This window comes from Aotus nancymaae, unplaced genomic scaffold, assembly GCF_030222135.1.
Source record: "Aotus nancymaae isolate 86718 unplaced genomic scaffold, 86718_ANA_hifiasm-v0.15.2.pri h1tg000040l, whole genome shotgun sequence".
Taxonomy (NCBI): Eukaryota; Metazoa; Chordata; class Mammalia; order Primates; family Aotidae; genus Aotus; species Aotus nancymaae.
In genome coordinates, this window is record NW_026988454.1 from 115,029,409 (window position 1) to 115,056,630 (window position 27,222).

Here is a 27,222-nt window from a genome sequence, read left to right on the forward strand (position 1 = left end):
TGTAAAGTTGATCGGATGAACCAAAATACATTTGTTTACCTGTCTTCCTATGCTCAAGTGAACACCTTGTTCATGCCTGTGAAACATTACAATCAAACTAGAGGGGAAACAAAGCTCCACAGCTCTGCACTCAGAAGGTTAGCTTTAACCTGAGCTCTTAAGGTAATGAGATGTCTGAATGGGACCACAGTGCTTAAACTCATGCTGCTTCCTTTTGCACTGTGTCCTTTGCAAGGACCAGAGAGCTCCTTAAACTTACCAGGAAGTATGGAGGAATTTAGCATTGCACGCACTAACAGATGCTTAGGAGGAAATTAGAAGGGGTGAGTAAATTGCTTACTGGTGAGTCATCAGTTTCAAAAACACACCTTATTTATGAAACTTATTGGACATACTATAACTTCCTTCTATTAAACACAGAATTAAAAGACCATTAAATGCATTCATTTGTTTGGATTCAGATTTTCTCCAAAATCAATACACTCATGGAATCATTGAGGTCTACTGGTTGCCTTACCTACTAGTGTCTGCGAAATCGTTTTTGGTCTAATGAGACACTGTAGGGTTTCCTTTGGTTCTCAGGGCCATATTTTGGCCCCTAAGAAGGTATTGGGCTTCAATGACACAATGAACCGAAGGTGGGTAACAAAACTTCCATCTCAGCTTCAAGCCTTCACCAACTTAAACTCCACACTAGTCATTTTGTCTGACCTTTAGCTGCTTCCACCCAATTCCATGGCCACATTCTTGTCCAAGTGATTAGCAGATTATTAATTCCATTTTATAAACACATTTCTACTAAGATGCCAGTGAATTACTTCAAACACTTGCAATTTAATATAGATAATAGGAAAGCGATTATATTGAACTGAAAAGATGGCATCTCTTATTTTAAAACTTAAGACATTGAACCTGCTGAGTAAGAGTATATATTTCTGGAAGTCCTTGACCTTTTGGAATGGAAATTTGGTTTACAGTTATAATTGGTGGACTGTGAAACAGGCAAAACTCTGCAGAAAACAAGCAGAAGGAGAATGGAATTAACTTGACTAAATTATGAGATTAGTTTTTTTCCACCCAGGTTGATGGGGGACAAAGGAAAAATGGCTGAAATTTGAGTTTATCTGACAGTTGAGATTTGTCAGGTAAGCTCCATTCTCTTGATAACTTTTTCAATGGGCTAGACCCAGCTCCAATCATGATGAGTACGATATGGATCAGTGGTCCAGCTGGTGTGGAAGACAAGAGGGTCATACTGGGTTTAGGCTCGCATGGCACTAAATGTCTTCAACATGCAATTAGAAGCTCAAATGTTGAAGGGGAATATTATTCACTCTAAAAAATATGTTTCTATTAGAATTTACCTACTCTTTCATGAAAACATAGACGCTTCCTCTTTTCTTATTGTGAGAACAGTGTACTTGACTAGCTTCCCCTTTTATTTAACTGTTAGGAAGTTCTGTCCCTAAAGATAAGTTTCAAATTTATGAAACAATAATCTCAGGGATTACTATTTGCATTACTTTTCTTAATTGACTCTTTAGTTTTATAGTTTCCCTTTTCATAATGATTTTTACATTTTTGTTCTCATACTGTATTGTTTTGTGCATTTGCATTGTAAGCCAGCTCAAATCATTTGTAAAATATGGAGTGCTTAAAGGAAACAAAAGAAAATTAATAAATTGATTGAATTCAGAGATACCCTTTGCTTTCCTTTTGGTGGGATTTTTGAGAATTAACATAATATTATCCCCTTTATTATTCCATAACAGAATGACAAATTGCTAATTTAGACATGGTTGTTAGTATCTCATTACATTGACCAAAAATAATTTATGATCCAATGTGGCTAAAGATATAGCATGTAATAATCTTGACCTTTCATAGTTTTTAAACTGGATGACTCTTTGGAAAGAAAACAAATCTTTACTGAAGAAGTTAATCAGGTTTCACTCTAGGTTTTCTAAGGACAAAGAACATACCAAAAGCATTCACTCCAGCATCCACCTGTTGCTGTCTTTTGCCACAGACCCTGCTGTACTACCCCACCAAGAAGTCTGGCATTGTTTTATCTGGGAAAGTAGCTAGTTGATTCTTCAGCCTTAAATGAAAAAGTTGGAAAAGGAAAAAGAACATCTACCCCTAATTCTACCCCACAGGAATTGCCTATCTCTCCTCATTGGAATTATACATGAAGGGCTACATTCCTTCAGCTTTATAGGGTATGACCCAGTGTGTTAAGAAGCTGCACAGGAAGACTTGATGGAGTAACATTTTGCAGTAAACTAATCGAGGGCAAAAGTGTTCCATGTTCCCCCAGAGCTTTTCTCTCCCATTTCCCTTCTGTGATTTCAGACACTCATCTACATCTGCTGGGAGAATCATTAAGTCTTGAGCTCTGCACTCCTTCCTCTTACCAGACCTGATAGTGACTTTAAGGGGGAGGGGGAGCTAGCAGAAAGTATTTTGTTTCCTTCTTGAAGGGGGTGTGTCCCGGGCTTGTCTACCTGCACAGGCAGTAATGCCTGCCAGGAACTGCTGATGGATCAGTGAGCCTGTGTTCATGCCAGTGAGCTGCTTGGCTCAGATACTAATACTTTCTTTCCAAACATCATAAGAAGTGATTGAGCCACGAGTATACTGAAGGAAGGGCTCCTGGAGTTGTGGTGTGAAGAGACGGATCACCAGGTAAGCCCAATAACCATAGTTTGATTGCTAAGAATGTGTATTACTGTAACCAATACTACCTGTTAATCTGAGATTATTTTTTCTCTCCCTGAAAAAAACTTCTGATATTAATATCTCATTTCCCGAAGATGGTTAAATAAGGGAACAGAGTTGGATTTCAATCCTTTTACTAACTGTAATGAGGTGATTGGCTGAGGCTCAAGCTCCAGGTTTTCTGAATCAAAGCGTACTCTTCCCTCTGTGATAATGCAGGACCCCCATTCTTCTGATGTGCCAGGGAGGTAGATTGACTAGGATAAAAAGGGCTCCACCAAAGATACTTGTTAAAATATCAGTCGTATGGTTTTCACCAATCCTTAATATGTTAACCATAGCAATCTCTTAAAATAAAACTATACTTGAGAGAATTAAGCCTGTTTTTACGTTTGGGTGAATTAGTTTAAGCTTTGCCTGAATCCGTATATACTCAGGAAGTACTTCTCAATTTAACTCCTTCCCAGGACTTGAAAAAACCCTAGAATTGACCCTCTTAACCATTTCTTCTGCTGTTTCCCCAAATAAATATAAAATGATACATTATATTTTCTTAGTGCAGGCCTTGAAAATTTATGATTTTCCTTTTTTCTTCTTTTTCTTCATAAATCCATTTACATAAACCTGATAGCCTATGTAATCAGAGATTACGTGGTGAAAAGATACTGAAGGAGGTATAGAAAGAAGGTCAAGGTGGGAGAGGCATGGAGAAGTGATGACTTTTGCTTTTTCATGGTGATATCCATTAAGCTCAGCTTGATAATAGCATTCAAGGGCTGGAGATTAAAAGCAGAGAGAGAGGCCGGGCGTGGTGGCTCACGCCTGTAATCCCAGCACTTTGGGAGGCCGAGGCGGGTGGATCACGAGGTCAAGAGATCGAGACCATCCTGGTCAACATGGTGAAACCCCGTCTCTACTAAAAATACAAAAAATTAGCTGGGCATGGTGGCGCGTGCCTGTAATCCCAGCTACTCAGGAGGCTGAGGCAGGAGAATTGCCTGAACCCAGGAGGCAGAGGTTGCGGTGAGCCGAGATCACGCCATTGCACGCACTCCAGCCTGGGTAACAAGAGTGAAACTCCGTCTCAAAAAAAAAAAAAAAAAAAAAAACAGAGAGAGAATAAAAATAAATAAATGAAAGTACATCCTTTAATATGTTGGAATATTAACACAAACCTTTTATTATGTTGTTTTTTTTCATTAAGAAAACACCACTCATTATCCAACAATAACCAAAATTGAAAACAATTTTCTAATAATGGCCCATCATATTTCATTCAACCATTGACAGATAGTAAAACATTGAGCAAATTATTTAGTTGTCTTGTCTTGGCTATTTCATTTGTAAAATGGTGCCAATAGCGTCAAGATTGGAAAGAGTGTATGCCTGTGGATTCTGACAAGCTCAACTTGCTTTGTTTTTTTTTTTGTTTTGTTTTTTGAGACAGAGTTTCACTCTTGTTACCCAGGCTGGAGTACAATGGCGCTATCTCGGCTCACCGCAACCTCCGCCTCCTGGGTTCAAGCAATTCTCCTGCCTCGGCCTCCCTAGTAGTTGGGACTACAGGCGTGCGCCACCATGCCCAGCTAATTTTTGTATTTTTTAGTAGAGACGGGGTTTCACCTTCTTGATCAGGATGGTCTCGATCTCTTGACCTTGTGATCCACCCGCCTCGGCCTCCCAAAGTGCTGGGATTATAGGCATGAGCCACCGCGCCCGGCCCCAAGCTCAACTTGCAAACTCACCTTTGGTGCACAATCCCAAGCTGACGTGAATTATTGTTGGATGCCTCATATATTTTGCTTCTCCAAAAGGATAGTAAATTTCTTAAAAAACAGGGACAGTGTCCCTATGACAGGGTCTGTCTGTTGCTGAGCTGAGGGTAAGGAAAGCACCATACTTTCACAACAATGTGCCTTCTGATGTCTTTCATTACACAACTAAAGGAATACAAACATCTTCCTAGAAAAAGTAAATGAACATATTCATTCAAATTAGGATATCAATAAGTGATTTTAGTGCTTTGGCTGAGAGTAAGTAAAAACTGGAGCAAGCAAGACATACTGGGTATCTGAGAGTATTAGCAGGGGTAGGGGTGTGTGCCACAAGGGTGCATGACTCAGAAAGTGGGACAGTGGCATCCCCAGAACAAGTGTCACTGAATTCATCATTTTGCTTAAGGTCATCCTTATGAAACTGTGACTTGTGTAACCCACCCAATCTAAATGTTTATATTTGCAACTTTCAAAATATTTTGTCTGGTTCTCTTTTTAATATTCTTTGGCAGGGATCACCCATAGCTATAGAGAAGGGGAAATGCTGTTCCCAAATACGTATGTCTTGGGATTTTCTTAGCTTGTGTTTATCTTAGCAGAGTAGTGCTCACAACATTTCAAGGCCTTCAGAGTTTTTGACTGGATAGATACTGGTTTTATTTTATTTATTTATTTATTTTTGAGACAGAGTCTCACTTTGTCACTCAGGCTGGAGTGCAGTGGTATAATCCCTGCTCACCTCAACCTCCACCTCCTAGGTTCTAGCAATTCTCCTGTCTCAGCTTCCTGAGTAGCTGGGATTACAGGTACCTGCCACCATGCCCAGCTACTTTTTGTATTTTTAGTAGAAACGGAGTTTCACCATGTTGGCCAGGCTGGTCTGAAACTACTGACCTCAAATGATCCGCCCACCTTGGCCTCCTAAAGTGCTAGGATTATAGGCATGAGCCACGGTGCCCAGAGATACATGGTTTAAACAGATGTGAAAACAATTTAGAATCTTGGAGGAACAGTACTAAAGTTCTATAGCATCGTGATCTGAAACATACCCTCTTCCATTCACAGCTGGGTTCAAGCCTTGGTAAAGTCACACCGTAGTACACAAAACCACTAAGAAGCGGAAGCCTTCTTATTACATCCCCTCCCTAGTAAGCCACAGATAATCTCATAGAGGCTCTTGGTCAGTGGCTGATGGAAACTGGACTCTCACATGTTTAGAATGAAAATCCATAGGAATTAGTAATAGAAGTGGAAAATTCCCTAGCATTTCATAGAATTATAATAAATTTCCTATGTATAGTCAGTTAAATAAATAAAATGCAAAGAGTTTAACAGCAATGAGGTATGCAGTCCTAAAACTGCAAACTATAGTTAAATTTTACTGATGAGTTTTATCAAATCCTCATGGTGTCTTCTTGGTCTCAGTGCAAATGTCAGTTTTTAATCTCCAGAGGTTCACAAATCTGAAGACTAAAGTTTTCAAGAAAATTTCCTTATTCTTTGCTTCTTTCTCATAAGACAAAACTTTAAAACCTGGTAAGTTTCTTAATTGTTTTGGGATAAGCAGATGTTTATTATACATTTGTGATGTTAGGACAGCCTGTTATAATAGAACAGATTCACACCTGCAAAGCTTTGGGTAAAGAGAGTTTGTGTTAAGCAGATTATATTTTCCATGAAAACCGTTTACACTGTTTGTACTACATGCAGCCTGACTCTACTTGGAAATTTTCCTACACTTAATCTCTTAGAGAGTCAAGCTAATTATTTCTGATAAGACAATGATATATTTCTTAGGCATATCACACTCTTTTATGTTGTTGACCACAGTATCAATTAAGCAGGCAATTGGTAAAAGATGAAGATAGCAGTAGAATTTAAAAAATATATTTAGGTCAGAATTTTATAGGAAAAGGTGGGCCTCATTAAACAAGCTTACAGCTAGATAGAGGGAATAAATTCTAGTGTTCTATACCACTGCAAAATGATTATAGTTAACAGTAATATGTAGTTTCAAATAGCTAGAAGGAGAATACTGAATGTTCCCAACATAAAGAAATGATAAACATTTGAGATGATGGATATGCTGATTACCCTTATCTGATCACTGTATATTACATATTAAAATATCACTAGGTACCCTATAAAGGTGTGCAATTATTATTTGTCAATTAAAAATAAAATTTAAAATAAATAGATAAAATTGATAAAGAATTATTAAAGTGGTCTAGATAAAAAGTGGTTTAGTTGGGAAATATAGTTGGTAAAATTAGCTATTTACTTGGAGGAAATGAAAGGAAATCTGAAAACCTAAATAAGTTCCAGAAAGATTGAAGATTTACTTATTTCATCTCCAAGCCGAAATTAACTTAAGAAAGGTTGAAGGTGTAAATGTATTAAAAATAATTTAAAGAACTAAACAAGTGTTAGAAGAAAATGTAGAAGAATGTTTTGCAATCTTTTTATAGAAAACACATTCATTGGCTGGGCTCAGTGGCTCACACCTGTAATCCCAGAAATTTGGGAAGCTGAGACTGGCCGATCACTGAGGTCAGGAGTTTGAGACCAACCTGGCCAACACAGTGACACCCCGTCTCTACTAAAATTATAAAAAGTAGCTGGGCATGATGGCAGGTGCCTGTAATCCCAGTGACTCAGGAGGCTGAGGCAGGAAAATGGCTTGAACTTGGGAGGTGGAGGTTACAGTGAGCTGAGATAGTGCCATTTTACTCCAGCCTGGGCAACGGAATGATACTTTAAAAAAAAAAAAAAAACTACAAACACACACATTCTTCACATAACCCCAAGTTCAAAATTCATAATGCGGCTGGGTGTGGTGGCTCATTCCTGAAATCTCAGCACTTCGAGAGGCTGAGGAAGAAGCATCATTTGAGCCCAGGAATTCAAGACCAGTGTGAGCAACATATCGAGACCTCATCTCTGCAAAAAATAAATTAAAAAAAATAATTAGCTGGGTGTGGTGGTGTGTGCCTATAGTCCCAGCCACTCAGGTGGCTGCACTCCAGCCTGGGCAGCAGAGCAAGACCCTGTCTCTAAATAAAACTAAAAGTAAAAACTGAGTAAGTAAAATCCATAATGGAAAAGATCGACAGATGTGATTTTATGAACATTTTAATCTTTTGTACAGAAGAAAATAAAGCAAAAGGTTAAAAGATGAACTACAAACCATAAGCAAATATCTATAACAGGAGTGTCAAAGACAAAAGAGCTCCTAAAACACAATTTTTTTTTCTGAGATGGAGTCTTGCTCTGTTGCCAGGCTGGAGTGCAGCAGTGCAATCTCGGCTAACTGCAACCTCCACCTCCCAGGTTCAAGCAATTCTCCTGTCTCAGCCTCCCAAGTAGCTGAGACTACAGGTGCGTGCTACCAGGCCCACCTAATTTTTGTAGTTTTAGTAGAGATGGGATTTCACCATGTTGGGCCAGGATGGTCTCCATTTCTTGACCTCATGATCCACCCGCCTCGGCCTCTAAAACACAATTCGTAAGAAAAAGATGAACATTCCAACAGAAAAACTTAGGAAAATGACTTAAATAGGCTGGAAAAAAATACAAATGGTCAGTAAATCTCTGAAAAATGCTTAAATTACTGATACTTAAACTCAGGAAAATTAAAACGATAAGGCAAAATTTTTGCCTGTTTGGCAACATTAGAAAGATCTTGTGGACAGAGTGATGAAACAGGTATTTCTGCACCTTACCAGCGAGTGTAAATGGATACAAGTTCAGAGGGTAACTTGGCCATATCTATAAAAACTCAAAATATATAAACCTTTTGAAGCAGGATTTTCCTTTTAACTTAGAAAAAGTTAAAAGTTAAATCCTGGCTTGCCTGGAGTTCAGATGTGTGAAAGGAAGCTTAATAGAAGGGAAGTTTGAGGGCAAATTGTGGGAGTTCAAAAATGCCATGATCTTGAATTTGCTTTTCATTCTGTATGGTGTGGAAACTTGATGGCTTCTGAGGATGAATTGATGTGATATTTTCAGGATAGGTGAAATGTTAGTCAACTGGTTCTATTTCTGGAAGATTCATTTGGGGAATATGATTTAAAAACTTACTTTTACTTTTTTAGAAAATTATGATGAAAATACTATTCATATGTAAAGAGAAACAAAGAGTTAGTGGGTTTTGGTAGGTTTGAAACAATGAAAATTTATCAGTGTAAGCATTGAATGAAAAGTCAGAGAAGTGTGTTTTACTCTTATTTAAAATAGATTACCAAGAAGAGTTTCTAACATCTTTAATCTGACCCCTGCCTGTTCTGCAGGGGTGTTCCAGCAGGCCTGATCATTTGTGTTTCCATCTTTAGACACCTGACTCTCCTTAGACACTGAGGACAATCAAATTTGTCAGGAATATGGCTTTTGTTTTTCTTTTATAATTTCAACTTTTATTTTAGAGTCAGGGGTACACGTGCAGTTTTGTTATATGGGTATATTGTGTAATGCTGAGGTTTGGGGTATACATGATACTGTCACCAGGTAGTGAGCATAGTACCCAGTAGATAGCTGTTTTTTTTATTTGTTTGTTTGTTTTGTTTTGTTTTTGAGACAGGATCTCACTCTGTCACCCCGGCTAGAATGCAGTGGCTTGATCTTGACTCACTGCAACCTCCGCCTCCAGGGCTCAATTGATCTTCCCGCCTCAGCCTTCCAAGTAGTTGGGATCACAGGCACCTTACCACCATGCCCAGCTAAGTTTTGTATTTTTAGTAGAGATGAGGTTTTACCATGTTGCTCAGGCTGGTCTCAAACTCCTGAGCCCAAGCAATTCACCTGCTTCAGCCTCCCAAAATGTTGGGATTATAAGTGTGGGCCATCGCACTAGGACCAATAGGTAGTTTTTCATCCCTTTCCCCTTCTCCCTCTCTCTCTGCTCTAGATTTGATTGTTTCCATCTTTATGTCCATGTGTACCCATTGTTTAGCTGCCACTTATAAGTGAGAATATCCAAATTAACGCAGGAACAGGAAGATAGCTTTGAAATGTATGTTCTTCTTTTTTTCTGAAAAAAAGAGAGTTGTTTGTAAGGAACTCAGGTGGAGATCAAATTAACAATCACGATTTTATTAAAATCATGCCCCAAGCAATAAAAACTAACTGGCTCATGGTCTAAGGGAAATACTTGATTAGAAATTTAGGGAAATAGTTAACAAATTCTTTTTATTTAGAATTTAAATGTTACCTTTTTAATTTTCTGCAAATGTGAAATGGAAATAAATTCCACTTAACTTACACAATTGCCAAAATAATCAAATCAAAACATACTAAAAGCGTTTCGTAAATTAGAAGGAATTACTTTATTTCTTTTTATTAGGTAACTATCACCTCTCTGGAGTTCTGTTCAGGTACTTTTTTATTTTTAAAAGCAAAGAAACAATTCAAGAAGCTCAAATTATCTGGACTTTACCTACATTAAGTGAAGTCCAATAAAGGTGATGAGAAGTAAGCCCAACCTAGGAATTCCAGGAAGACTGGGTCCTGTTACTAAGCTGATGTCTTGGCTAGAAGAAAGAGCTTGGCACCTTTCGTGGAATACTATTAATCATCTTTTAAGGGCTCCATGGTCACTCCTGCTATACCAAACCACAAGCAGCTGGTGAGCAGCTTCAGTTACAAGGGATTGGAATAGATCCAACCCATGAGGCTTGCAGCTAAGCCTTTTACAGTGGAAATGAGCTGGACTGGTCTTCTTTGGGAAATGAATCCTGCTAGGATACCAAAAGCATATTGAGCAATGAGTTAAAAACAACAAATCATCCTGAGTGAAGCTCTTCTCAGACGCAAAGTGAAGACTAAATAGAAAAACAGAATCCTTGTTAGGAAAGAGCAGAGAACTGTGCTAGGCTGAAGGTCCTAGCAGCAGGAGAAATACTCTTGAGCTCAATGAAGTTTTGATGAGTGGCAAAGGAAACACAAACTTAGAAGCACATATCTTAATTCTGAGATGTAAAAGGATCAGATTCAGAGGTAAGGTCACAAACTGGACTCTGAAGGCACATCCAATCAATGAAACAGGAGAGTTAAAATATGAACAGATACTTTACAAAAGAAGACATACATGAGGCCAACAAACATATGAAAAAATGCTCATCATCACTGGTCATTAGAGAAATGCAAATCAAAACTACATTGAGATACCATCTCACGCCAGTTAGAATGGCGATCATTAAAAAATCTGGAGACAACAGATGCTGGAGAGGATGTGGAGAAATAGGAACACTTTTACACTGTTGGTGGGAGTGTAAATTAGTTCAACCACTGTGGAAAACAGTGTGGCGATTCCTCAAGGACCTAGAAATAGAAATTCCATTTGACCCAGCAATCCCATTACTGGGCATATATCCAAAGGATTATAAATCGTTCTACTATAAGGACACATGCACACGAATGTTCATTGCAGCACAGTTTACAATAGCAAAGACCTGGAACCAGCCCAAATGCCCATCGATGATAGACTGGACAGGAAAAATGTGGCACATATACACCATGGAATATTATGCAGCCATTAAAAAGGAGGAGTTCACATCCTTCGTAGGGACATGGATGAACCTGGAAAACATCATTCTCAGCAAACTGACACAAGAACACAAAATCAAACACCACATGTTCTCACTCATAGGCGGGTGTTGAACAAGGAGAACACATGGACACAGGGAGGGGAGCACTATACACGGGGGTCTGTTGGGGGGAGGGGGGATAGTGGGGGGGGTGGGGAGTTGGGGAGGGATAGCATGGGGAGAAATGCCAGATATAGGTGAAGGGGAGGGAGGCAGCAAATCATACTGCCAGGAGTGCACCTGTGCAACAACCTTGCATGTTCTTCACATGTACCCCAAAATCTAAAATGCAATAAAAAAAAAAAAAAAAAAATAGGGATCCTGGAACAGAGATTCTTGGTAACCCAGAAGTTTGCAAAAGTGGGTCTGGATTGTGGCTTTTGGAGTTTCTCTTGAGTCATGGAGTTACCATGCATTATATCCCTGCGTGACTATATTGTTAATTGCCAGCTCATGGCACAATGCCTGGGAAATTGGAAGCTGTCAATATACGGTAGTTGAACAAATGCAAATTTAGCAGATTGGTAAAGTGTCCTGCGGGAGGAGTGACTGAGCCAAGTAATTATTTTTGTTCCTTCCAGACTTATAATTCCAGAATTCTTAAAAATTATACCTCTGTTCTGAACCCAAGAACTAAATTCTTAGTAGGTTCTTAGCTCATCTCGAAAGATGTTCAAGAATGTCGTAACCAGTTTGAGGAGAAAACAAGAATAAATATGAGTAGAAATCAGTAATCTTTGCAGGCTTAGGTTTGGTGACTGCCAGACATTGATAAAAGAACAATTAAATAAGCAATCTACAAATAGAAGGTGGGGAATGGGCATGTAATAATAAAACCTGAATGTGAATAGCTCTAAGCTCACCTTATTTTTCCCCTTACTGTATAAAGGAGGAGACCTAGTCCACAGAGCTTTAACTTTCACACATCCTCACAGAAGACGTACAAACCTGAGGTTAGGGTGTAATTCATCCAGACCTCTTCCTGCTGTGTTTATAAACACAAATGTGCTAAAACATGTTAAAATATAAAATATGTGTTTAAAATTATACTATGCACACATGTATATAGACTTGCCCTGAGATTTTAAGTGACTTTAATTATTGTCTTTCCACAGGAAGTTTGTCTCGCTCATATAACTTACCAAACCTCCAAGTATTTTTCCCAAGATAGAAGTGGCTATCTTTTCTGTCCTCCCACCGATTTTCTCAGCTGTCTTCTCCTCTCTCTCAGCCCACTTACAGAAATACAAAGGAGCTTTTCTCAAAGGCAAGTGGCCCAACAGTTTCTATCCAAAGATAGATGCCAATGAAAATGTTATCAAAAACATAAAATGAGAGGTAAAATAAAACCAAGGTTTTACAGGTCATCCGCCTAATTCTTTTTGAGTCATGATTTCTTTTAGATCCTATGTGGAGACCTGCTCTTTCCATCAATGTCTGTGTACACATGTGCCCATGTGAGGCCAAGATGGACAGGAAAGAGACAATTCTACTGGGAATTCTATTTATAGAGAAAGAAACATAATCCCATAAATATTGATGCCAGAGAAACAGCGCAGAGTTCAACTGTGCCTAAGATTAGATTGTTGCCAAGAATGCTGGAAAGTGTAGGTGTGGGCAGTTTCAAGTAAGCCCACTGTTGATAAGGAGACAGCTGTTGGCATAAATAAATGATATTTGGAGTCTGTCAGTATATAACTGAAAGAATAGGGAGACGACAGCCAGCCCTTTCCAGAGGCATAATAGCAAGTTCTAATGATTGTTCCCTGTAAACTGAAAGACAGGGAATGAATTCACTGAATGAATTCAAGGAAGTGCAGAGGGAGGGTCCCACCATAGCTGAGCCTTCCCACGGAAGCTGGTGCCCACACAGCTGAGGGTCAGGCATCACTGGCCCCAGCAGCCACAGTGCAAGGTGTGATGGAAACATGTCACGCTCTAATGACAACAACGGCTCCTCATCTGTGGCAAGGACACAAGGATTCTGAGAATTTCTAAATAATCAGGACCATTCCGGCTTGGAAAGGAAGCAATGAAAATACCATGGGGTTTATGTTTACTAAAGGCGAAGTTCAGTGGGATTTATGATGACCCCGCACACACATGCAAAGTAATCCCTGATATCCTTGCTGCTGTGGACCCTCCTTTGAGTCAGATAATTCAATTACTGTAAAATGTACTTTTATTGCTTTGAAGCTGAGATCCCTCCATTTCCAGGGCAGTGGTTGTCAGTTAACCCAACTGCACTTTTTCTTTTCTGATAAGTTAATTTGACTCAGAATTAAAGTCAAATTCTGACACAATCCAGCAAGTGACTATAAAAAATGGCAGTAAGATTGAAATACTAGGCACCACTCTGGGTACTTTACTTGCAAATTACTCATTCAATTCTCCTAAGAGCCAGCAAATTCAATACTATTTTCCCCATATTCTTGATGAGTAAACCAAAGTATAGAAAACATAAGACGATTCCAAAGGGCATCCAGTTGATTAATGTCAAAGCTGGGAATGGAACCCTGCCTAGTGCAGCTGCAGAGCCCATTTTGACCCATGTGCCTTGAGATTTCATATTTTCCTACCTTTGACTAGTTATCAAATACAGGATGTCCAGTTACATTTGAATTTCAGATAAGAGACAAATAATTTTAGACAACAAGTAATGTTGCAAATATTGCACAGGGCATACTTAACTAGAAAAAAATCCATTGTTTATTTGAAATTCAGAAGTTTGGGGGTATCTTGTATTTTTACATCCTAAATCTTCCAACGGTATCCCAGAGGTAGCTATATGCACCAAGGAAGCAAAGAACAAAATTTTTATTTGTTTGAGCTTCGGTTTCAAATCCCAGAGTAGAACTCCTATCATAGGACTAGGCTAGGTGGAGAAATTTTTAATTTTTAATTTTTTTAAGGAGGAGGGGTGGAGTGGAAGCCACAGGAGCCACAACCTCTCCCTCAGCCTCTTCCCCCTGGAGAAAATTACCTGCCTGGATGTGAGCATTGCTTGTTTACTTTAATAATACATATGGGCTGGCCTGGCATGGTGGCTCATGCCTGTAATCCCACTTTGGAAGCTGATGTGGGAGAACTGCTTAAGCCCAGGAGTTTAAGATCAGCTTGGGCAATATAGTGAAACCTTGTCTCCACAAAAAATTTAAAAGAATTAGCCAGGCATGGTTGTGTGTACCTCTAGTCTCAGCCACTTGGGAGGCTGAGGTTCAGGGATCACTTGTGCGCAGGAGGTCAAGGCTGCAGTGAGCCATGATTACACCACTGCACTACCAGCCTGGGTGACAGAGCAAGAACCTGTCTCAATAATACTAATAATTATTATTATAATAAAATATGTAGCTCAGTCTGACCTGTCCAAGATTTAGTTAGGTTTAGGGTGAGATGAGGAAACCCACATTTTCTAATGAGCTCCTAAATGTTTTCTCCTTTCCTTCTCTTCCTTCCTTTCCTCATTGGTTTGAAACTGACTGTAAGTTAGAGTTTACCAATTGTAGCAAGTCCAAGGATGCCAGAATATACCTCTAGGGTGGGAGAGAAGGAATAAAGAGGTGGGGTCTATGAGAGAGGGCTTTCCCACAATGCCCAGAGCTATCCTCAGGCCTTCTCGAGCTGGCTTTGCAGCCTCAGGCCTGGACTACATGTACAAGAAAGATTTTTCAGAGTGACAGAGGGGGTGAAAGAGAGAAACAGAGAGCTAGCGTGCAAGAGAGCTGTATGTGGGCCAGGTCTCCCATTTTGGGCCAGGCTCTGGTACAAAGAGGGAGAATGGATCACACCACAGGCACCAAGACTGTCTTCCATTTGAAAGCTCCAGCAGTATAAACTGTGGCCTAAGTAGTTCCTGGGAATTCTAATTTAAAAAGTCTTCCCTAGAAGTGAAGAAGAAGTGGCTGGGCACAGTGGCTCATGCCTGTAATCCCAGCACTTTGAGAGGCCGAGGCAGGTGGACCATTTGAGGTAAAAAGTTTGAGACCAGCCTGACCAATATGACTAAACCCTATCTCAACTAAAAATACAAAAATTAGCCAGGTGTTGTGATAGGCACCTGTAATCCCAGCTACTCAGGAGGCTGAGGCAGGAGAATAGCTTGAATCTGGAAGGTGGAGTTTGCAGTGAGCCGAGATTGTGCCACTGCACTCCAGCCTGGGCAACAGAGTGAGACTCCATCTCAAAAAAAAAAAAAAATGACTGTGCTTCATGAGGGTATTGCAAAATCAGTTTAATAGGATATAACAATTTACTAATAAAAGTAAAATAAATACAATAAAAACAAGTAGAAAATATCCAAGGTACACACACACAGACACACACACAGACACATATATATTATTCATGTTATAACATATCTTTATTTCTATGGGATCCTGTCAAGAAAGTTTGGAAAACATTGCTCTAGAGACAAATATTCATCACTTTTAGAAAGCAGAAAGCTCAGGCAGGAAGGAATAGAACTCAGAGCAGATAAACTGTGGGAAACAACACCCTAAAGAATAATCTGGAGCCCAGGCTGCTGCCAAAGAAGTTTAAAGCAGTAGATTTACAAGCAGTCTTTGGCAAATAGGAAGGTGGGGCATAAGAAGACCATTCATCCAAGAGGAGAAGGTAAATTCAAAAGCTGTAACGTGTCACATTGCCTGTTTTTCATGCTGCCCTAGAAAGCCCTAGAAAAGGTCTCTGCTGAATCATAGGCCACCTCTATGGTAGTTCTTCCCTGTCTCTAATGGCTTTTCTCTGCTTTTAGATCAGAGGGCAGTGTGGGGCAGCAGTGGAGAGATGGCAGCATTTGTATGAAGTTTAAGCACACCCAGGAAGCAAGGTAAGGGCTGGATGGAGAGCCCAACTCTGTGTACTCTGGATTGCTAAGCAAGGACACTTATTCCAATGGAGGACTTTTGAGTTCAAATATCAAACTTTTTCATCTTTTCCTGTGAGATATAAAAGAAACATTGAGAGGTCAGAAGGAAGCATTCCTTTAAGTTCTATCAATGCTGTGCAGTAAAACTTAGCAATGATGTGAGCATTCTGTATTGAACTACCCAATATGGTAGCCGCTAGCCACATGTGGCTTCTGAGCACTGAAAATGTGATCAATGAGACTGAGCAGCTAATTTTTAAATTTAATTCTAACTAAAATTAAAATTTAGATAGCCACACATGGCTAGTGGCTACTGTATTAGACAGAACAATTCTAACATTTTGTGATTTTTGATGCAAAATAACCTGGGTATAAGTGATTAGCCTTGTGACCAGGTCTATGTACTGAGTTTTGTCTAAATTATTTGAGATAACCATAAACGTGAGGATAACATTTTGATAATTATATCTACTATAAAAAAAGGAAATTTGCTGGATTGATTCATTATTATTTTTATGCTTAAACATTCAAATTATATCCTGGTGTTAATGGTTTCAAGAGTCTTTGATTATTGTAATGTTTTTCTTTCCTGAAATGAAAAGGGAAGCTCAGTGAAATATAAAAGACTGGTATTAAATGCACCTAGTCGCAATGTTAAGCAAGCGAAGATTTTTAAAAAACCTGTGTTTAGTCAGATATTATCACCCAGCAGAGAGCTCTAGAGCAATTTTCTAGTAAGTTTGTAAAGATGGAGATTTACTACATCTACAATGGGAGCAGAAGTCATGGCGTCACAGATTCCATGAAGTGGAGACATCATCAAACACCCAGGAGGGTTCGGATCAGCTCAGTGAGGCCCTACCACTGCGTGTGTTTTTACATTTTGGCTTGAATTTCTTGTTTTTTTGCCTCTACCTTACCTGGTACCGTGCTCGTTTAGTCACAGACTATGCACCCAACTGCTGCTGTTCAGTCCAGGGAAAATGAGAGGTGGCGTGCTGTGGCTCATTTCTTTCTTCACCTTCACTGATGGCCACGGTGGCTTCCTGGGGGTGAGTTGGTGCTGTGTCTCATATCTCTTCCCAGCTATCTGTCTCCTTCTGGCACTTTTAGAACCCCTCACTCTCTAGGGGACTGCAATTGCATAATTTAATGGACTTGAGATCAGAAGTCCTGAGTTCTTGTTTCAACGTTGCCACCATTCACTGTGTGGCCTTGGATAAGTAAGTCATTTCATCTCTTCAGAGCTTAGATGATCAAACTGCAAAAGGGGGATGTTTGATTCAACTATCTTAGAGACCTTTTCCAGTTCAATACATGCATTTTCTGCTATGGCTTCTTGGATGTAGAGAAACCACATGGATGGACATTAGCAATCCTTAGACACTCTCTTCCCTATCTATACTTGCTTTCTTGATGCTTTCATCTAGGACCATGCTTTTAATATTCTCTACATGCTGATGACTCCCAGCTGTATAGCTCCATCTCGGACCTCTCCCCTGTACTCCATACTCACATATCCATTACCTATATGTTATTTCCAGCCAGGCACCCAACGGGTCTCTGAACTTCATTTATCCAAAATCAAACCCACTCTTTCTTGCCTATCTCAGTAAGTGGTATCACCATATTTCCAGCTACTTAGGCAAAACTAAACAAACAAACAAAAAAACCCTTAAGAATCATGCTTGACTCTTCTCACCTTCCATATCTAAACCATAGCATTACTTTTTAAGCTTTACCTTTAAAACATATCCAGAATTCAAAAATGTCTCACTACTTCCGTGGCTGCTACCTTGATTCACACCTTCCTCGTCTCTTGCCTGCATTATTTCAACAACCTCTGAAATGCACTCCTTGCTTCTGTGCTTGTCTGTTCTCAGCAGGGCTTCTGGACTGAGCCTTCTACAAAGGAAGTTACAGCATGTCTTTCCTCATTCAAAGTTTTCCAGCAGTTTCTCATCTCACTCAAGGAAGACATAAAACCCTTTCCATAGCCTGTAAAGGTCTGCACAACCTGCCTCCCCAGAGACCCTCTGCCCTCACCTCCTGTGACTCTCCTCTTACTCTCCTCTCTCGGGGGCTCTGGTGTCCTCATTCTGCCTTCACCTGCCAGGCATATTCTTACCCTTCAGATGTTTGCTCAAAAAGTTACTACAGTGAGGCCTCCCCTGGCTGCCTTTCCACCATCCCTGGCTTGGATTCTAGATTCATGATTTTAATTCTTTTGGGAAACTCAGCAAGGCCTTATGAAGCACAACTCTTCAAAGCCTCACCATAATTAATTTTTTTTTCTTTTAAACAGAGAAATGATGGCATCAAATCAAAAAGAGAACTCCTTGTGAATAAGAAAAACCATCTAGGTGAGGCTCCGTTAGACAGCATGGTGCAGTGGATTTTGGTGTCAAGGGACCAGGGTTCTAATCCCAGCAGTGCCTCTGACTGGTTATATGATCTTAGTCACATTATTAAACATCCAAATATGTACAAGGAGAATGACAGTAATTCCTACGAGCAAAACATTTGTGAAGATTAGATAATATCATCAGAGCATAGTGTCTTACATCAGACCTGGCAAGTAGCTGTTCACATAGGTCCTTTTCTTCTGTGCCTTGATTCTAACAATGTAATTAATGGCCATAGCCCCAGTCTAATAACGAGTTGCATTCTGAAATTTAATTTGTGGATCTGATGTTTCTAGTGCTGAACACATTTCCTCATAGGAACAGTGATGTACATGTGGTTGTTAGGTTCCTGGGTCAGTCTACAGTAGTTTTTCTACCACGCATTAAATCCGCCATACAGCAATGTGCTAATAGTACCGTAGCACCTATCACCGTGCAAGGCGACACTTCTTTAGGAAAATGAAATCAAAATTTCAACTTGCAATAACATGAATTCAATTTCCCTGACAGTAAAAATAACAATAAAAATATAGCAAGTATTATTGGGCTGTTACTATGTGCCAGGACTATTTGAAGTGCATTAGATGAATTAAAACCTCGCACTGACCCTCTGAGTTAGGTACAGTGGTCATCTTTATTTTGCAGATAGTAAAACTAAGGCACAGAGCTAGGGGCAGGAGCCAGGATCCAAATCCAGTCAATCTGGCTCGAGGACCAGTGCCATTAACCCCCGACGGTGTGAGCAGGGCCACGCTTTTCCCTGTTTCTCATTGCTCACTTGCTTAGACAGTAGGAATGGGCTTCACCTCAGCTCCCACCACTCAGAGGGGACTTCCAACGCCTGGGGAAGGGGCTCCAGTCCAAAAGGAGATGGGAAGAGTAAGAGATGGGACTGGGGTGCAAAGGTGTGAGACGTTGGGTCTTTCATAGATGAGCTCCGGGGGACTTTGAAGCCCATGGTAATTTTGTGCCAAGTTTTATGTGAATGGGCTTAAATGAACTTTGTGTGGGAGAAGACTCATAGGATTCCTCTCCTTTCTATGTCAAAACCAGTTAATGGCTTCTCTATGGGGAAAGAAAAGGTGTTGTCCAGAAATGATGAGCTGGAGGTGAAGGTGCATAAAGCCTCAAGGGAAAGTTTAGTTTTGCTTTTGGATTTCATATAAATACCCAAACTCAGCTAATGAATGGAATATTTTCACAGGAGGAGAAAGGGCTCTTCGTAAGTGTGAGATTGGGGGTCTTATATTGAAGGTACTTCAAGGAGATCAGAGCTAGGGGCAGAAGAGGGAAGGTTGACTCGGACTTCCTCACCTCTTTCCCCTTCAGTCTTGACACCTGAAGCTTGACTCTGGGTGTGCCCAGAGGAAGTGTGTAATATTGACAGAGTGATTCTGGGGAAGGAGAGACAGCACTAGAGCAGCCGGCCTGGCAGAAGTGAGAGGACAGACGTATATTTGGCATGTGTGGGAATCGTCTGCTTGTGTTAATTCTGGGTGTTCATTTTTCGTCCATGTTTGGATGAGAGGAGCTCAATAACAGCAGCATGGTAGAGTCCCTGACCTCCAGGCTGAATTTGGTGATTGTTTCTCAGTCAATTCCCGAGCAATATTTTCCCCACTGACAGAAAATAGGTTTCTGACTCTCTTTCTCTCTTTAGGCCCAGTCCAAGAATATGAGCTGCTGCTTCAGGTGACCTATAGAGATTCCGAGGAGAAGAGAGATTTGAGGAATTTTCTGAAGCTCTTGAAACCTCCATTATTATGGTCACATGGGCAAGTGAAGATTATCAGAGCAAAGGCTACCACCTGTAAGGCGGCTCTCTGGTAACTGGATATGTAAATGGGGAAGGCGAGTGTATCAGTCAGGCTAGGTTGAGGTATGCTGTGGAAACAGTCATCCCTACAATCTCTGTGACTTAAAAGAATAAATGTTTTATTTCTTTTTCATGCTACCTGTCCATTGCAGGTTGTCAGAGGGCTGTATCTGTTGTCACCAGTATCCAGAGTGACGTATCGGACCCTATCATCTTATATGCACCCATGCTGAGTCAAAAATAAGTGGAACACTGGAGAGTTTATAGGCAATTAAATTCTTTAACTCAGAAGTGACCACAGTAATTCTGCCCACAACTTATAGGCTAGAACTGGTTCCATGGCCCATTCAACTTCAGGGGGTCAGAATATGCAATCCTGTGTACCTGGAAGAGAGCAAGAAATATTTGGCAAACAGCACTAATAAGCACAAAGATGGGGTTCAGAGAAGTTGAATTATTGGTCTAAAGCAACGATTCTTAAAGTATGGTGGCCAGGCCAGCAGCAGCAGCATTAGGGAACTTAGCAGAAATGCAAATTCTTCATCCATCTTGACTTACAAGATCAAAAACTCCAGGGTGAGACCTTCCAGGTGATTCTGTTGCACAGCAAAGCTTGAGAACAATACACTACACACCATGCACATTTTCACAAAGAAATCTGGTGATTTTACCCTGTTTTTTTACCTACTGAAAAAAAAAAAAGACTTTGGTGGGAATTTCACGTGTGATAGAAGGGGGCAGGCATACAGGATTGCTAGCTGATGAAACTTTTCATCATGACTCTCCCCAAAAATGTTTCTCTGCCTTTGTCATCTCGCTTAGGAGGCCTATCTGGGAGTGGTGGCAGATGGGTAGAAAGGAGCCTCCAATGAGATGGTTGTTAAATACTCTCTAGACTCCTTTAAATAACTTTCCTTTTACAAATGTCCTCTTCTGCTTCTCTCTTCCATTGCAGTGGATATGTATGGGGCATACATCCTTCTTTCGCATGCTAATATCAGCCATTTTAGCTTTATGTTTATTAGCTTTCTGAGGCCAACATCAGAATTTACCGAGTTGGACATTTTCTAACCTTAAATATATTGTTTCTGGCTTTTGGTGAGGAATATTACCATCATTTTACTTTTAATGGCAAAAACCACAATTACTTTTATAGCAACCAAATACTTGGTCCAGATTCCATGTCAGAGCCAAGGATCAGAAATCACTACTCAGGGTCAGGTGCGGTGGCTCATGCCTATAATCCCAGCATTTTGGGAGGCCGAGGTGGGTGGATCACTTGAGCTCAGGAGTTCAAGACCAGCCTGGCCAACATAGCAAAACACTGTCTTTGCTAAAAATACAAAAATTATCTAAGGTGGTGGTGCGCACCTGTAATCCCAGCTGTGCTTCAGATGGCTGAGGCACAAGAATTACTTGAACCCTGGAAGCAGAGGTTGCAGTGAGCTGAGATTATGCCACTGCGCTCTAGCCTGGGCAACAAAACAAAATGAAACAAAACAAGATAAAACCTACAGAAGATGTGGGAAGTTAATCTGAAAAATAAACATATATAAAATGAAATCACTACTCAGAAGCAGTCATTTTACAAACCAGAATTCGCGAGACTGCGTTCTATTTTTTGTGCAGACTGCAACAGCCTGAATGGGGTCCTGCAGTGTACCTGTGAAGACAGCTACACCTGGTTTCCTCCCTCATGCCTCGATCCCCAGAACTGCTACCTTCACACGGCTGGAACATTCCCAAGCTGTGAATGTTATCTCAACAACCTTAGCCAGAGTGTCAATTTCTGTGAGAGAACAAGTAAGCAACTAAGAATGTTCTGGGCTGGGGCTTCTCCCATCCCAACATGGAACAGAGAAGGGACTCTAGCTCACTGCCTTGCTAGTCAATGTTTGTTTACAGGGAGATTGAAGGACAGCGATGATATGTGATGTTAGGCCTGGCTGGACACAGTGAGAGCTTTCATAGTACAGAAGATCCAGAAACACATGTGATATGGGAAGGTCACTTCAACCTTTAGATCCATCCAGCTCAGCTCTGCAATCATATGATTCTATTGAGATTGAGGGAGAGTTGCTAAAAACCCAAAAAGAGGGAATGCTTGAGTAAGCAACATTGTACCCTCTTCACCTCTTTTGACAACATCACTTTCAAGAAAAGGGAAGTCCAGATATGTGAACACAGGGAGGAACACACAGCGAGTGATTCCACTGAATGAAATGCTTTCACTGTCAACAAATATGTGTACTGAATGCCTTGTTTAAACAAAAGCTGAAAGTCTAGCTTAGGAAACCAGCGGAAGCTGAGGGAGCTATGGTTAACTAAGGTTTGTGTTCAATGAATGATGAGAAGAGCCAAATGACACAGACTCCAGGGCATGAAGGACTTTAAGAAGCTCCTGCAATGATTACTCTAGTTAACTGGAAGCCCCAGATATTGGTGTAACTGAGCAAAGAGTGTTGGAGGAGCTTGAAATAGCCCAGCATAATTGGGGATGCTGGCTCCTCTTCCTGGGACTTCAGCAATTCAGGTTATGGCAACACATACTTATTAAGCACCATCTTTATATCCAGATCAGGGGTAAATTCTAGGAGGACACAAAGGCATTTATCTTGCTGCCTATGAATTAGGAGACTACCAGGCTGTAATACAAGAAAGAAAATAATGTAATTTCTTCAACAAATGTTGATGAAAGCCTACCTTTTGAAAGATGGGCACAGTGGCTTACATCTCACCTGTAATCCTAGCACTTTGGAAGGCTACGACGGGCTGATTGCTTGAGCTCAGAAGGAGTTCTAGTCCAGTCAGGCAAGATGGCAAAAACACATATTTACAAAACAGAAATTAGCTGGGTGTGGTGATACACCTATAGTACCAGCTACTTGGGGGGCTGAGGCAAGAGGATTGCTTGAACCCAAGAGGTTGAGGCTGCAGTAAGCCAAGATTGTGCCACTGCACTTCAGCCTGGGTGACAAAAGTGAGACCCTGTCTCAAAAAAAAGAAAAAAAAAAGAAAAGTAAAGAAAAAGATGGTCCATGTCTAATCCATCTTTGAAAGATTCAAAGCTGGATCAGACAAGGATGACACTTACAAGGGGCTTCCCACAGTACTGTGGAGACATGTATAGATGAGATGTACACAAATCTATGTTTAGGTATGTGTAAGAGGCTGGGAGGGAGATAGGGCTAAAGTACCATAGGAATTTAGAGGAGAGAAAGACTCTGCATGTGAGGGTCAGGGAAGACCTTGTGGAAGAGATGACATTTGATTAGGTCCTGAATGAAGGATGAACAGGATTTGTTCATACAGAGAACTGTTGCAGTGCAGAGAAGCACCAGCAGTGGGTAAGTAAGGAATGTGGAGTTAGCAAGTAGTGTTGCTGTTTTTGTCATCGTTTAATTTTTAATAGGTACAGTGCTTAAGCTTATTGCCTACATTTCAGTGTTCAGTGAATGCTTTCGTTGGTGACACATGAGAGGCCACACATTTACCTACTTTTAAGGTTGTCTTAATTACCAGCACTTCCTTATTACCGTTCCAAATCTGCAAGTGAAAACTCTGGTTTTATGTATGCTTCCTGTATTATGTTAGGTGAACATTTCTTATGAAAAAAGTTTGAAACATTACTGTTGATGACTCTGAATTGTACTTCTAAAATTGTATGCTACCAATAAAATCCAGTTAGAAATTGATTGTATCTACACACTTCTTTTTATTTCCTACAGAGATTTGGGGCACTTTCAAAATTAATGAAAGGTTTACAAATGACCTTTTGAATTCATCTTCTGCTGTATACTCCAAATATGCAACTGGAATTGAAATTCAAGTAAGCACTTTCTACTTATTATATAAAGAATTGTTTGCTACACTCAAGTTCAAATGTTTTCAAATCTGCATGTATATTTAATACATATTCTTAATTATTCATTTTCAGTGAGCAACTACAGAGCAGTCATTTGCTCTGCCCACAATTGAAATTCCCTGAGCATCTTCTTTCTAAGAAAGTTTAGCAGCTGACTTCTTTGCACTTCTCTTGTGTTCAGTTTTGCTCACTTATTTAAGTAATATACTAAGTCTTTTTGATTAATTTCTGTTTTTATTTTTATTTTTTTTTTTGTTTTTGAGACAAAGTCTTAGTCTGTCTCCCAGGCTGGAGTGCAGTGGCATGATCTCGGCTCATTGCACCCTCTGCTTTCTCTGCCTCCTGAATTCAAGTGATTCTCCTGCCTCAGCCTCCCAAGTAGCTGGGATTATAGGCAAGCACTACAAAGCCTGGCTAATTTTTGTATTTTGGTAGAGATGGGGTTTCACCATCTTGGCTAGGCTGGTCTCTAACTCCTGACCTCAGGTGATCCGCCTACCTTGGCCTCCCAAAGTGCTGGGATTACAGGCATGAGCCACTGCACCCAGCCCTGTTTTTATTTTTTATAAAAAATTTTTATGGACCTGGCATGGTGGGTCACATCTGTAATCCCAGTACTTTGGGGGCCAAGGCAGGAAGATCATTTGAGGTCAGGAGTTTGAGACCAGCCTGGCCAGCATGACGAAACCCCATCTCTACCAAAAAAATACAAAAAGTAGCAGGGCATGGTGACATACACCTGTAATCCCGGATACTGGGGTGATGAAGTGCAAGAATTGCTTGAACCTAGTGGGCGGAATTTATAGTTAGCTGAGATCATGCCACTGCACTCCAGCCTGGGGGCCAGAGTAAGATTCCACCTCAGAAAATAGAAATAAATAAAATAAATAAATATTCATGGTCTAAGCTCAATTGTCAGCACATGGGATTTGTTCTATCAAGAAAACTGTTGTTAGAGGCTGAAGAGACTTACTGTGCAAAACTCTCGACTTTATAATAATAAAGTCACATGAAAACTAGTTCAGTGTCCCTTCACCTAGAATTATGGCTCAGGTGTAGTTCTAACTGAAGACCCAAGCAAATACTTTACAGGTGGATTCAGTCTAAGTACATGTAAAAATTAACGGCTTGTTTTTGATAAGGAAAAAAATGTATTTTGGGTAAATTTATTCTATGATCTGGCACCAAATTTATCCCCTATTTTAAGCAGTTGGTTATTCACAATTTATTAGCAATTGCAAAGATATATTTTATAGACGCATACGTACAGATATGTGTGTGTGTATGTATACATTCACAACTGTTATTTTAACTGTATTTGTATGATATACAATTACTTTCCACTGGATCTCTTTTCTTTGCCCGTTTGCTATTGTTGGTTTATTTATTGTCTGTATTCATTTTTTGCTCGAATGTCTTTCTGAAATATGGGAATAATGATTAATACATTGCTCTTTGTTCTCTTTCTAAGCTTAAAAAAGCATACAAAAGAATTCAAGGTTTTGAATCGGTTCAGGTCACCCAATTTCGGTAAGTAACACAATGGCCTTAGAAGGGCATCCCCAGAATTGGGTGCCAGTTCTGCAGAAGGCAGAGTGCTGTTTTTAGATGACCCTGACAGAAAACAGGGCAGAATTCATCTTTATAGTAGGATTTTTACTAAGCGAACAAGGATCTGTGATGCTTTAAAAAATCTGAAGAGGAAAACCTAGATTCTCACTTAAATGAGTTTAGGACCTTTTTTTTTGAGATGGAGTTTTGCTCTTGTTGCCCAGACTGGAGTGCAATGGCACAATCTAGGCTTGCTGCAATCTCTGCCTACTAGTTTCAAGAGATTCTCCTGCCTCAGCCTCCTGAGTGGCCGGGATTACAGGTGCCCACCACCACACCCAGCTAATTTTTTTTTTTGTATTTTTAGTAGAGACAGAGTTTTACAGTGTTGGCAAAGGCCTGTCTCAAACTCCTGACCTCAGGTGATCCACCTGCCTCGGTCCGCAAAGTGCTGAGATTACAGGCGTGAGCCACCACGCCTGGCCTAGAACCTTAAATATTGAAAAGCCTTCTCAGAACTGTGGCTCAGTGAGTAGAATTACAAAACAACCGTAGTAGGGCAGAAACTTGGAAGGAAGCAGGAGATCATGGTGCTTGTGCATTGGAAAAAGTGAGGGGTGGGGATAAGAGTTGTGGGTTGTCGAAGGGTGGATTTTCTCCTTCAACAACCACGGGAGACACGATGCCTCATAATTCGGAGCCAGAAGTGGGGCCTTGGGTGAAATACCTTTGCATAGATATCATGTATATATCACAGTTCAAAACCCCATAGTCATTGTCTACAGCAAATAAAGAAATATTTAGTAAATTATCCTTTTGTTTATTCTTTAACTCCAAAACTCGTTTGGTTAGTTAGCCATGTGAACATTCATTACTGACTATTAATAGTCTGTTTGTTAGAGGAAGTGGCTTAGAGTTCAGAGAACTTGACTTGTTATATTTCTTTTCACAGTTAACTTAAAAACACCCATAGGAAATTTTCAGCAGTATATGCTTTAAACATATTGTCCTAGGCATTGTCCTTTAAGTCATACATGAATAGCTTTTAAAATTCAGTACTAGCAAAAACACTACTTCTTCTTCTTCTTTTTTTTTTTTGGAGACAGAGTCTCACTCTGTCACCAAGCTGGAGCACAGTGATGCTGTCTCGGCTCACCGCAGCCTCCGCCTCCCGGGTTCAAGCAATTCTCCTGCCTCAGCCTCCCAAGTAGCTGGGACTACAGGCACACACCACCATGCCCAGCTAATTTTTGTGTTTTTAGTAGAGACAGGGTTTCACCAGGTTGGCCAGGATGGTCTCGATCTCTTGACCTCATGATTTGCCCATCTAGGCCTCCCAAAGTGCTGGGATTACAGGCATGAGCCACTGTGCCTGGCCTGCTTCCTTTTTTATATTGAGGTTTATGTAGTTAATCATACATTCAATATTCATATTTTTATTTTCTGTGATCCTGGTTTTCTATTTATACTTGTAATTTATATTCTATCATGTGTATCTTATAAGCTGTCTCCAATAATTTGTAGACAAAATCACAGTAAAAGTAGGCACAAGTCTATAAACTACAACTTTCAAGGTTTTACTTTTGTTTGGTTTTGTTCTGTTTTGATATGGGGTCTCACTTTGTTGCCTATGATGGAGTG

At 40.2% G+C, this 27,222-nt stretch overlaps 1 protein-coding gene across 1 annotated transcript in view; it reads left to right on the forward strand.

Annotated features, from left to right (window-relative positions):
- The first annotated feature begins 2,461 nt into the window (after positions 1-2,461).
- ADGRF1 (adhesion G protein-coupled receptor F1) overlaps positions 2,462-27,222 on the forward strand; it is a 45,834-nt gene continuing 21,073 nt past the window's right edge. The window contains exons 1-8 of the mRNA XM_021676093.2: positions 2,462-2,688; positions 15,831-15,905; positions 16,885-16,996; positions 18,250-18,307; positions 20,010-20,159; positions 21,795-21,968; positions 23,894-23,994; positions 25,502-25,560. Of these exons, the coding sequence (XP_021531768.2) occupies positions 15,877-15,905; positions 16,885-16,996; positions 18,250-18,307; positions 20,010-20,159; positions 21,795-21,968; positions 23,894-23,994; positions 25,502-25,560 (683 nt within the window). The 5' untranslated portion in view covers positions 2,462-2,688; positions 15,831-15,876. The remainder of the gene's footprint in view (positions 2,689-15,830; positions 15,906-16,884; positions 16,997-18,249; positions 18,308-20,009; positions 20,160-21,794; positions 21,969-23,893; positions 23,995-25,501; positions 25,561-27,222) is intronic.